Raw genomic sequence first — 13,474 nt, forward strand, 5'->3', positions numbered from 1 at the left:
TACTGGACTCTTTTAGAATATTTTGCTGAGTTTACACACCTGTAATATTCAATAACGGAACTCAGAAAAAATGGGTATACCGATGAATGTCCATTTTGTATCTGTGTATTCAAAGTGGTTAGGATAGATATATAGATACATTCTCTTAATGAATAGAATGATTTGTTCTAATGGTGTTTGTAAATAGGATCTCAAGTCCACATCTTGTATAGCAATTAACCACTAAAAAGAATATATGCCGTGTGTTATTTTTTGAAACTGTACTTCCAATTTGATTTGAAACTGTCTCATTGCTATCTGTTTGTTAATAAAATTTTGAAAAAAAAAAGATATATGGCATATATTTAAATAAAATGAAACCTATTAAAATAATAAAGGAAAGGTATAACTTGTTAGGAAAAGGAAATTAATTTTTAATATTAGAGGGGTCAGGGTTAGAACTCTATAAAGGTGACATTTAAGCTAGAAACTACTGGGGGAGAACAGAAATGTATTGAAGGGCATACCTTCTAAGAATGCCCCAAAAAGAAAGGAGGTAAGACAGTCTAGAAGCGGAAAAGAATATCCGTGTGACTGTAGCCTAAGAGAGATGTTCAGCAACATTTGGAGAGGCAGGGAGACCTAAATCACAGAAGTTACACAGGAACTGTGTTAAGCTTCATGGCATTACTCAAAGGCGATTAAGGGCTAAAGGAAGAAATGGTATTTCATTTTGAATTTTTAAAAGCTCACACTTAGGGCCAGCGAGATAGCTCAGAGGACTAAGTACCTGCTTTGGCAACCACAGAGACCAAGTTTCAATACCCGGTCCCCCAAACCATGTTGGCCCCGCCCCCAGGGTGGGCTGAGCCTGTGACCGAGTCCGGCCATGGTGGCACATGCCTGTAATCCCAGCGCTGGGGAGGCTGAAAACAGGAAGATCCCTCGAGTCCAAGCTGCAGAGTGAACCCAGTACCAAATACATTTAAAGAAAAGCTCACTCTTATCTATATAAATGAATAAATGAAGCATAAAAGAGACATGAGGATGGCAGTTAGAAGAATGTGACAGTAATCAGGGAGAGGAATGATGACTGGAGGATAGTGGCAGTAGAAACAGCATCAAGAGGAAAGATTCTTAATTTTAGCATACAGGATGTTTAAATAAGCTATAGTTAATCAAAGACTGAATCATGAAAAGCTGAACTGTAAAAAATTTTTAATGGGGCTGGTGAGATGGCTCAGTGGTCTAAAGCACCTACTCTTAGAACAAGCTTGGGAAAAGCACAGGGACCGCGGTTCAATCCCTCAGCACCACATGCCAGCCAGCCCCGCCCCCTGGTGGGCTGAGCTGGCCACACACACACACACACACACACACAAATTTAAAAAAAAAAATTTAATGACATGGAGAAATACACAACAAACAGCAAGATGTAGAACTCTATACATAGTATGATCATAACTGCTTAAGATAAAAAAGCATGTACAGAGAAATAGAATTTTTCTGTGCAGTGAAATTATAGTAGCTTTTCTTTTCTTTCTTTCTTTCTTTTTTTTTTTTTAATGTTTTTAGTACAGGGTCTACAGGGTCTCATGACACAGAACAGACTCATAGTGATTCTCCTGCTTTCAGCCTCCCAAACGCTGGGATTACAGGAGCACGCCACCATGCTAGTCTCAAAGGCCTACTCACAATTGCTGTCTCAGTACACTGTCTCAGCATGCTCCCAGGGCGGGGCCGGCACACCATGCCAGGGATCTAACATGTCCATGTGTTTGCCTAAGCAGGTGCTTTAGTCCACTGAGTTATCTCACCTGCCCTTTACAATATGTTATTGTGTTTTAACCACCCCTCAAAAAAACCCTAAAAAACCCCAAAACAACAACAACAAAAAAACCTTACTTGAAGAGAAAAGCAAAATAAAGATATGAGATCATTTAAAACAAAAGCAGGTTTATAAGATTTTGTAATATGGTACTCTGATGGCTGAAGCAGAAGGATCCACTGTCTACTGGGACAACTTAGTGAGACCCCGTTCCAAAATAAAATTTAAAATGAACTAAGGGCATAGCTAACTGCTAAAGTACTTACCTAGAATGTACAAGTCTCTGGGTTTAATCTTTGGTATAATACTACTAATTCTACTATTAGTACTATTACTATTAATAAATGTTGTTTCTCACAGTTCATCATTTCCTATATTATTCCAAAGGACAGGCCAGCTATACTCCATTACTTCTGGCTCCCTCACTCTTTTTTTTTGTGGAACCAGTGATTGAACTCAGGCCCTTGCGCTTGCCAGGGAAGCACTTATTCCACTGCGCCATCTCCACAGCCATATATATATTGTATATATACCAGGGATTGAACTCAGACCCTTGTGCTTGTCAGGGAAGCGCTTATTCCACTGAGCCATCTCCCCAGCCTTCCCTCACTCTTATCTCAAAACTCTTCCCCAAATTTTTATAAAATCTGAAATACAGACCATGAATTTAGAATTATAAAATTTCAGAGTTGAAAGAAAACACAGAAATCTTAGTCACCTTTACTACCAATATATATGTGTAGGTAGAATGAGAACTGAAATTATGATCTCATTCTCCACAGACAGTTTTACCACTCTGTTTTATGAACTAGAATACACTTCACCAACTTTCTCTTCAAACTTGACTATATACTCCTCTCTACTTCTCTTTAACTCCATGAGTCGCCAGTTAAACATTGTGGAAAGAGCAAAAAGGTTAGAATGAAAAATGGAAAATCAAATTTCAAAGAGTCAGAAATTATCATTTTTACTAAACCAACCTATAAACAGTTGAGTTCCTTACCCTACCTCCTGAGCTTCAACCCTGGAAACAGAAACACTGAGACTGCAAGTGTTCCAGGATCACTTCGAGAACTGAACTGAACACCAAAGGTTTAGGTATAAGTCATTTGAAGAAAAATATGCCAAGGATTAATGATCATTCTCTAAACTACTCAATTCCCAATGTTATACTCCTATTAATTACCTATGTGCACTTGTCTTATTTTCTTTACTAAAGCGATGTCTCTATCTACTATGCCCTAAACAGCAAAGCTATAGCTTCCATGTGAATGTACTATTATCACTATACTTTGTTAACACAAGCAGTTGGGGATAAAAATTATGTCTAAATGTACATTGTAACCAACAATACTAGAAATTCTGACCTTAAACATAGGTCTCACATGCTCCAAATGTGTTGCACTTGTAAAAGGTGCCTGAACATGGCTTACTGCCTCCATGAGTGCCTTAGCTGTCTTGGCCATCTGTTCCATTTCTAAATTATATAGAAGTCTTCTTTGTTTTTCACTGGCTACATCTGAAAAAATAAAAGATTATTAGCATTTAAAATGTAAAGTACTATAAAACATATATTTTCTATAAAACTAAAAAGTACTCATAAAAAATAAAAGTACTAAAAAGTACTTCTATTATCAAACATCACTAAATAACATTAATTAAAAACATCATAAGCCAAACACAGGAGGTCACATATTATTTGATTTCCATATGTGAAATACCCCAGAATCGTCAAATCTACAGAAATAAAAAGTAGACTGGTGTTTTCCAAGGTGTAGAGGGAAAGAGAATGAAGTGGTAAGCCAGTACTTAATGGATTCAGAGCTTTGAAGGTAACAAAGGACTTAGAAGAGGTTGTAACTGAACAACTTTGTGCATGTACAAAATGCTAACAGAACCATTCACTTTAAAGTTGTAATTTTTTTATGGTAAAAAAATTCTGAGCCAGAGTCAGGAATAAGTGAAAAAAAAAATCTATGAAAAGGAAAATAGCAATAACAACTGGAACAATGAAAGTGTTAGGGAAACAATCCAAACATGGGCTAGGAAAATAGCAGAAGAGAGGTAAAAGCAGTGGCATCCATGCACCATAGATGCTTGAATAATAACCCGAGTTAGCACAAAAACTCTGACCCTAGTACTATTTCCTTCCGATATTTGGATCTCATCGACTTCCTACCCTCACATACAAAGAAGCCAGAGAAAGACAGCTATGAGAATGTTTTAGGAAAGAGAATGAAAATTAAAAAAGACAATGGGCATCTATTTAGGTACGAAAATGAAGGCTTCTTTAATATACTTAATAAGTACAGACAAAAATAACACTACCAAATGAACTGCTGATTCATAATGGGCTGGACAAAGAGCCAAGGATAAATTGCTTAAATTTGACTGTGCTACTTAATCTGAGTTTTAGGGATAGGGATTAAAATGATTTTTATACTAGAGTCAGTTCAAACAGTCTAATTCTGTGTTCTAATTTTTCTGGACTTTCATTATCTTTAAAGTGAAGCAGAGGTCTGGTGGCACACACCTGTAATTCCAGCACTTGGGAAGCTAAAGCAGGAAGATCACTGTTGAGGAGTTTGAGGCCAGCCTCATCTACATAGTGAATTCAAGGACAGCCTGCACTACACACTTAGCAAGACCCTGTCTCAAAAAACGTAACGTTTGGTGTACATGCCTGTAACTCCAGTTCTTGAGAGACTGAGGCAGAATAAATGGAGACCTGACGGGGCTCCATAGTGAGTCAAGCCAGTTTGAACTACAGAGGGAAACCCATTCTCAAAAAGCCAAACAAATATTAAAAAAATAAAGTGAGGGAAAATTTACTAAAAGTTCCTTAGAATGTAATTCCTTATAGCATTCCAAAAGATACACTTTCTGATATTTATTTCTGTAGTCCTCAGACTCATAATTTTTGGAAACAATGTATTACACTTACACCTACTGCTTTTTTGCTGTAAATATAATTTTGCTGCTGTGACATGTTCATGTTTGAGATAATACTTTCATGCACAGGTACTCAGAAAAGCAGGAATCTTTCTGTATTACAGTTACATTCTTGAGCCATTACACTCAAGGGATCAAGAATGACCTATGCTGAAGTTTATATCCTTAAGCACTAGCACTGTATATGTACAGTGCCAACAATGGAACTGAACTCACAGATGGCTCCTACTGTCAGTTAGAGTTAGGACTTAACAGTGTCATAATTTGCAATCTGTCTGAACTAGTCACTCCTAACTCCCATGATATGAACCTTTTCTACCTCTTGTGCCACCTCCATTTCCAGCTTCTAATTATGTATAATGATAGACGAAAAGAATTAAGAGTTATGTTACTTGTAGAAGATGAAGAGGAATAAAAATAGAGCTGAACGTTGACGACTGAGATTGTGCAAACATCTCTTTGGCTTCCAAATCTTTGCTAAGATCAATTACTAAATGAAAGAGCACATATTGGATGTATTCTAAGATATGTAAATTAGTGTTTTCACTAGTAATGTGTTATCTTTCATGGAATCTGAAAAAAAAACAACCACATCACTAAATTGTGTACCATAATACTAAATACAACATACTAACTCTTATTTATATGGGTTTACTTTATTTTAAATTCAGTAAGACCTTTAAGAACCCAATTTTTCTCCTTGAACAATCATGATTCAACTGATTTATATACTTACTCTGTTTACTTGACTTTGTGGGGATTGTTAATTCTTTCGTTTCTTTCATTGATATCTTTTTGCCAGCTATTTCATTATAGATAGCTGACAGATACTCTTCAGGGAGATCTTTACTGTCATTGATACCTCTATTCATTTTTATGTATTGTTCCTTTGTCATTTTGTTTTTAACCTAGATATGAAAAAATTGTTATAGTTCCTACAAATTAACATAAAATGTCACTCATTTTAAGAATCTCAATACTTATTTAAGAAGTTTTATAAGTGCTTTGAGAAGTGGAAGTAGAAAACATTTAACAAAAAAAAATGACGAAAGGAAGTCATGGAAAATGGAAGTAATGTAGAAAAGAAACTTATTCTGTCAAATATTATTTATCTTTCTATATGTCATGATATAGACATGATAATTTGCAGTAAGAATGAGGGAAGAACCGACAACTATTTGTTTTTGTCCAAGGTTTAAGAGCTTTAGCAATCTTGTTATGGGGTCAAAGTAATTATTGAAAACATACAATAAAAAGGATTAAAAATCTTAGTTCTGAGGATTGTAAACATGTTGCTAAAAAATTAAAAGTTGATTTTCTAAACAGTAGATGGAAAAACAATAATAGCTACAATTATTTAAAACCAGCAAGTACCGGTGTGATTTGAAACTGTCTCATTGCTATTTGTTTATCAATAGAACTATGGCAAAAAATAAATTAAAAAAATATACATATAAAAACAAATTAGTTGTTCATATTAACAGGTATAACCATGCAAAACTGTTCAAAGAAGAAAACAATGTAAACATTAACTGTTCCTTTCAATAAATCAATAGAAGCATTAAAAAAAAAAGATTAAAAAAAAAAAAAAAAACCAACAGGAAGCTGGGGAGATAGCTCAGCGGCTTAAGCGCCTGTCTGGCAAGCACAAAGTCCCAAGTTCTATCCCCAGTACTGCAACAAAAATAAAAATAAAAATAAAAATAAATAAAAATCAGCAGGAGCTAGGAATATAGCTCAGTGGCACAGCACCTGCCTGGTATGCACTAGGTCGTAAGTTTAATTCCTAGTACAAAAAAAAAAAAAAAAGAAAAAAGTAACAGTTTCTCTGAGTCATCAAGGTAATTTGCAATATTTTATCTTGTCTATGAGTACTCTGAATAGGAATCTTTTACTTAGTAGAGCTGTGCATTACAAGGGCATAATTTGTGGGATGGTAGCTCTATCACCATACTTAGTACAGCAAAATATTCATATCCCTAAAAATTTTGACAGACAAAACCCAGAAGACATATGTCTCCGAAGAGATATTTAATGACATATATTCCTACCATCTTCCATAAAGAATTTAAAGAAACTTTAAAGACAGTGTGCATTTAAATACTTAACAATATTCAAGCAAATCACAGAAGCTTGTAAAAATAATTTTTGAGGAACCAGCATGCTTAGAGGATATAATTGGGACATACTTATTTAAGTTCAATTATTATGAAAGCAGAATATTCCTAATATGTTAGAAAGGGTAGGAATGTTTTTCATATATAAATATAAAAATTTTACTATGAAACCTTTCAAATAAAACTTACTATTTAAAGGACTTAAAGTTCTAGAGTATTATCTTGAGCCAGAGCACTATAAAAATATAAAAGTAAACAAGCCCTTTTACCTAGTTCTCAGGAACATCTCATAAAAGACCACATCAGAACTGCTAGTAAGAGGCAAAGAAAAATTTAAATCATTTGGAAATTCTGAGTATGATAAAATGGTCTAGCTTAATCGAATCAGAAAAAAGACAGAAACCTTGACAGAAAATCTTAAGTACTAATTGCCTATGCACCTTGGTATGGGCTCTCAAAAGGTGGGAGTAGAAAATACATTGCTTTCAGGTACTAAAAATAAAATATAAAAATAAAAATCCCATTTTTGCCATAGTGGGATTTCAAGAGCTGTGAAAAACATAATTTCCTCTTATTCTTTTGGTATCTTTTATGAAATACTCAATTTTATTTACATTTGCTTAAAAATTAAGCTGTGTTTAGAGTTCAAATCATGTAAGGCTAGCTGTTACTACTGATGAAAATTAATGTAAATGCACAAAAGTGTTCTAAATACATCTGAAGTTTTAAAAAAGTTCACTGACTTGTATTATATAGAAAAAGTAGCTTAAGTATTAATATTTATAGAACATAAATTATGTGTTAAAATCCACTGAATTTAATTCCTTTAAGCATTAAGAAGGACAAAATATTTTTTAGGAATATTTTTAAGGAATTTCTTTAAAATTATCTACTTCATTTTAAGTGACATCATGTGTTATATTTAAATAGTCTTTAGTTATAAATCATCTAAGACCAAGATTATGAGTTCAATTTTCTAATAAGAAATCATAAAATATTTTACCACTGCAGCTTGCACATCAGCAGAGGGTACCAAGTCTGACAGTATTCTGAGAACAACCAGTTGTTACTGCCAGACTGGCCCCAAACACACATTCTGTGGACAGGAGCTTCTGACCTGAAGGTAAGACACTAATTTCAAGATACAGCTGCTAACTGGTATATGCTCAGAAATGTTTTAACAATCTGTGTAATTATAAACTAAGTTTTAATATTTCTTCAAAATGATACAAGTATGTACCTATGTATGTGAACATATGACACAGCTGTACATATGGTGCTTATTTGCTTATAAAAAGAAATGTCAGGGGCTGGGGATGTGACTCAGTGGTACAGCTTTTGCCTTGTACGCACAAGGCCCTGGGTTTGATCACCAGCAACCCCCCCCCACACACACACACATCACGTGTAATACAGTAGAAATGTTGCAAAGTACTCAGTGGTCTAAAGAATAAAGTACTTATTTTAAAAATGTCTTTAAAAGTACAGCCTTTGAGAAATAAAGGTATGTTGATCCATATTATAAATTCTATGATGTAGACTAAAACTCAGACTAAAGTCTCTGAAATGAAGATATCTAAATAAGTAATTACCTATAAACTGCTCTACAAAACCATAGGAAAAAAGAATCACACTAAATAATAAAAACCCTAGCTTTCACTATAACATTTACAATACATAAAAAAAAGATAAAAAAGAAACAACTACCTCTGATGTACATTTACAATTGTTTAACTCTGGTATTTAAAACAGGAGGGAGTTTATACCTAATCTTTTCTTCTTATGTTAGCCTGTACTTTTTATAGCAGCCTTGCTAAAACATCTCAAAACATATTATCAAAATAACCTTATACTTATTCTCAAACTGTAAAGTTTTAATTGCTTTTTTTAGCTGTGACAGTATTGTGTTGTAGTTATGCATAAGCTGAGTATTTATTTTTTAGAGTATGTACTAAAACATACGGATGAAATACTTACGATATATAGGTTTGCTTCAAAATTATCTGGAGTAGAGAAGGGATGTAGATAAAATGAGATGGGCCATAAACTGGTAACTTTAAAGGCTGGACTATGTGTATCATACATTTCCCTGTACTATTCTAATTTGAAACACTGAAAAAACAAAAGATGGTTTATGTATAGGGTTTTTCCATGTTAAGACAAGTATATACAAAAGACCTATCACCACCATTTTAGAGCCCAGGGAGATAGCTCAGTAGAATAAGTGCTTGCCTGGCAAGCACAGGGTCCTAAGTTCAATCCCCAGTACTGCAAAAAAACCCCAAAAAACAAAAAATATCATTTTAGATTAAAATATATCTTCAGCTTTATACAACTGTCAATCATGAGACTAACAATCACAAATTATTATAGATACTTTTAATGAATTACTACTAGAAGTTACTTTTATAAGATGTACACGACCTCTAATTGTACCAATTTGGTAATTGGTTTAATTACATACAATAAAATTTTCCACTAGTACTTACTGCACTCAAAAGAACATATTTCTACTATTTAAATGCATTGTACAAAAAAAAAAAAATACCTGTGGACTGTGAAGGTCTGTGGTCAACATAATAATTGAGTAAGCCAAAACATAAGCAGTATCTGCACTGGCAAAAAGAGTTTGTCTGAAAGATTAACGTATTGCGTTATAAGTTTTTATGGTTTTATACATAGTATCATGTAAGTGTTCTAAAATCGCAACACACTCTCTTATTAATGCCTATTATACAAAAAGTTGGGTTTCTCTTTAACATATTCATACATGCATATCATACATCTTGACTATTTTTACTCTTATAATCCCATTTCTCCCTCCTTCATCCCCCCTCTGATTTTTTTCCAATTATTTCTCTTCTACTTTCATGTAATCTGTAATTTAAGTTTTTTGATTCCACATATGTGAGAAAATGATATTCAACTTTCTGAGTCTGGCTTATTTTGCTTAATATGATTCCCAATTACATTAATTTTCCTTCAAATAACACAAATTCATTGTTCTTTGTAGCTGAATAATATTCCACAGTGTATGTACCCCATACTGTCTTTATTCATTTATCTCAGGACTTAGATTCTATCTCATTTTAAAATTTGTTTGGATTTGTCATGTCATAGTAAACAAATTCTTTGTGAAAAGGAATATGCTTTATTACTTTTTTTCATTTATGTATTTGGTACAGGGTCTCACTATACAGATCAGACTGGTGGTGATTCTCCTGTTTTTAGCCTCCCCAGCGCTGGGATTATAGGCGTGTGCCACCATGCCTGGACTAGGTCACAGGCTCAGTGTGCTCCAGGGGTGAGGCAGGTGCAGCATGCAGGACCTGGCATCAAATCCTGGTCTCTGCGCTTGCCAAACCAGGCACTTAGTCCTCTGAGCTATCTCACTGGCCCTGTCCTAGTATTTTTGAAACTCTTATATTTCCTAGCATAGCATTATGGATATAGCTGACAAGAATTACCTGAAACCCAGTATTGTGTAAAATTATTAGGCACTAATAATAAAAGTAAAAACATAAACAAAAGATGATTTGAATCTTACCCTTGATTACATTCTAGGTATCTTGCAGCAAATTTTTCCATTAATCGATCGATTTTTTGTGCTTCTCCTGGAAGACGAAATCCTTCTAGAAACATGCGAAGGGCTGAAACAAAGTCCTTTCCTGAAAAGTCATGTTGGTCCACATATGCATACATGACTTCTTTGTTAAATTTATCATTATCACCCAGGAACTCACCCACTTGAGTCTAAAGTAAAAACAAGAGACCGAAATCGGCATTCCACTGGCATGCTATATTTGCCATACAACCATTTAAAAAGCAGAAAAATCTGTAAGAGCCAGAGGTTTCTGATTACAAGGTTTAACAATTTCCAACAGAAAGTTATTGTATTAAACATGTTTATTATAAACAAATCAAGATATTCTGACTTTAGAAAATGTGTAAACTAAATTTATATATTTACATGAATATATATCCAGGCTATTGTTTATTATCTTCTTAGGAAAGGATTTAAATTTTTTTGGTATTTAGTACAAGGTTTCACTACACAGATTGGACTTGTAGTGATCCTCCTGTTTTCAGCCTCCCAAGCACTGGGATTACAGGTGTGTGCTACCACACCTAGTCTCAGGATGGCCTAGGGGCAGGGCCAGCACAGCATGCTGGGGGATCGAACCCTGTTCCCTGTACCTGCCTAAGCAGGTGCTTTACTCTGCTGAGCTATCTGCTTGGCCCAGGAAAGGATTTTTAAAGCAGCTATAATATGTTTTATTAACCTAAAAAGCAATTTTCAAAAAAAAAAAAGAATGAAATAAATGGTATTCTTTTAAAGTCGTTTTGTTACTGTCTAATAATTTTACAAAATAGTTGGTTTCAATGTAGTATTTTCCATGCATAGAATGTATTTTGATAATATACATTTCTCCAAGTAAATGATATTCTTACAGAGTCTAATCTTTCCTCTTGATGTAAGAATTGGGCAATATCTTCAGGTGTGGTGCCAAGCATCCCTTGTTCTTGGAGGTACTGTATTCCTCTCTTTGGTTTCTTGTTAAATCTAGATGAACAAGACCATTATAGTAAATTAGTTCTCTAATAGCACTCAGAAAACAGGAACATATTTAATATAATCAATATAGGGAATACAAAAATATTACACTGTACCAAGTTTTCTTCTTAGAAGAGTCTCAAATGGAAAGTCTAACTTATTGTTGATAAGGGTCACTTCACACATTTTGCACTATGGTATTTTGATCTATATCAACAGTGATCAACTGGACAACTAGAAATAATGCCACATAGCAGGCAAACTATGGGTAAGGATATGAATACTAAGTATCTCATACTTCAAGTAACCGTGACTGATTAGTCCAAACCGATTTAAGACTGGCACACAGTCTTTCTCAACACAGCTCAAGTTCATCCCATCTCTACTTCTGCTCCCACATATTCTTTGTCAGACTCTAAACATAATGCAGTTGATCCTGGGCCTCCTGTGCTGCCCCCGGCCTCACCCTCAGGGAGCGCAGAGATGCAATTGAGACTGGGCGTTGTGGTGAGCCTGTAATCCCAGCTCTTGGGAGGCTATAAACAGATGGATCACTAGGAGTCTGATCTAGTAGTGAGACCCTGAACACCCCACAGACCCTTCCCTAAAAAAAAATACCAAAAAAACCCCCCAAAAAACAAACAAACCACAATGCAGGTGGTAGAGACCATTTCTCTACATGCCTTTTACTGACTCCATTAACGAGGGAACTTTCCCTCATATTTAAGAGCCGAGTTAAATACCATTTATTGTTAACAAATTATTTACTTCCTACTCCTATTGTACTTTGGTTTCTTATCATTTGTCACTAAACTATTGCCAGGACTTCATATACGGTTTATCCTTTATTCTGTTTGCATTCTAGTCCATGTTTCAGACCACTGGCAAAGTCCAAAATAGAAATTTCATGATGTCATACCTCTGCTTAAAACCTTTAACAGCATGCCTCTTTTGTTTTGCTTTTGTTTTTTTCTGTGGTACTGGGGATTGAACTCAGGACCCTGCACTTGCCAGGCAAGCACTTATTCTACTGAGCTATCTCCCCAGCCCAACATGACTGTGTCAAGAGGAGAAAGACAATTCCCTTACATGAAGAATACAGCTACTTTAATCTGTCTTCAACTCAAGACTCTCATCTCAGCTTCTGCCACTTCCCCTCCACCTTGCCCTGTCTAATGTTTAACATTCTTTAAATGTATTTCTGCTCCTCTTGTTCTGAAGTTCATGTCATTCTTTGTGTGGAATGTTCTTCCCTGTTCTGTTCTAATGATTCCCTTGGTTAATTAAGACCAATCATTTTCACTGAGATAAATACAATTCACAGTTTCTAGAAAGTCTTAACTCTAGTGGAAGAAATCACATTTTATTTATTTATTTTAAATTTAGTACAGGGTCTACAGGGTCTCACTACACAGATCGAACTTGTAGTGATCCTGTTTTCAGCCTCCCAAATGCTGAGATTACAGGTGTGTGCTACCATGCCCAGTCAGAGCAGGGGGGCGGGAGATGGCACAGCATGCTAAGGATCAAACCCTGGTCCCTGCTTCTGTGTAAGTAGGCGCTTTAGTCTGCTAAGCTATCTGGCCAGCCCTGAAAACACGATTTTAAAAATGCAACAAATACATATATTTACAAAGTAAGAACACAACAAAAGAGGTGAAATGGTTATTATATATTTTTGGGTAAGGTGATTCTGAAACTAGATGATTACATTTTTTATTATGTAAAATGAATGTAATATAAAAGAGAAAAGACAGGCAGACAAGAAGAAAGAGACAGACAGAAAGAGAAAGAAAGACAAGCAACCTGGATGGAGACGAAGCCATACTTCTACACAAAACCATAAAATAGCATGATATAAAAAGAAACAGTTCTATAATGTTACAACAATGAAGTGAAACAGAAGTGAGAAATAAAGCTTAGAATCTAGCAAGGGATGAATAGAAACAAACTCACTCAAGAGAAATTATTCTAATTAAATGTGAAGAAAGTCTTGAGAATGAATAAGGTCAGAGAAAAATAAGTAAACTAAAAAGTTATGCT

The 13,474-nt window shown here is 34.8% G+C and overlaps 1 protein-coding gene across 2 annotated transcripts in view; it reads right to left on the bottom strand.

The window, feature by feature from the left end:
* Window positions 1–13,474, bottom strand: part of Arfgef1 (ADP ribosylation factor guanine nucleotide exchange factor 1) — a 156,044-nt gene that overhangs the window by 49,749 nt on the left and 92,821 nt on the right. For both annotated transcript variants that reach the window (XM_004637529.1, XM_023722363.1), the window contains exons 15-19: window positions 11,329–11,440; window positions 10,424–10,629; window positions 9,425–9,509; window positions 5,496–5,667; window positions 3,175–3,326 (exon numbers count right to left, since the gene is read on the bottom strand). In XM_004637529.1, the coding sequence (XP_004637586.1) occupies window positions 3,175–3,326; window positions 5,496–5,667; window positions 9,425–9,509; window positions 10,424–10,629; window positions 11,329–11,440 (727 nt within the window). The remainder of the gene's footprint in view (window positions 1–3,174; window positions 3,327–5,495; window positions 5,668–9,424; window positions 9,510–10,423; window positions 10,630–11,328; window positions 11,441–13,474) is intronic.

The sequence above is a fragment of the Octodon degus genome, unplaced genomic scaffold (assembly GCF_000260255.1).
Source record: "Octodon degus isolate 3935 unplaced genomic scaffold, OctDeg1.0 scaffold00091, whole genome shotgun sequence".
Classification (NCBI taxonomy): Eukaryota; Metazoa; Chordata; class Mammalia; order Rodentia; family Octodontidae; genus Octodon; species Octodon degus.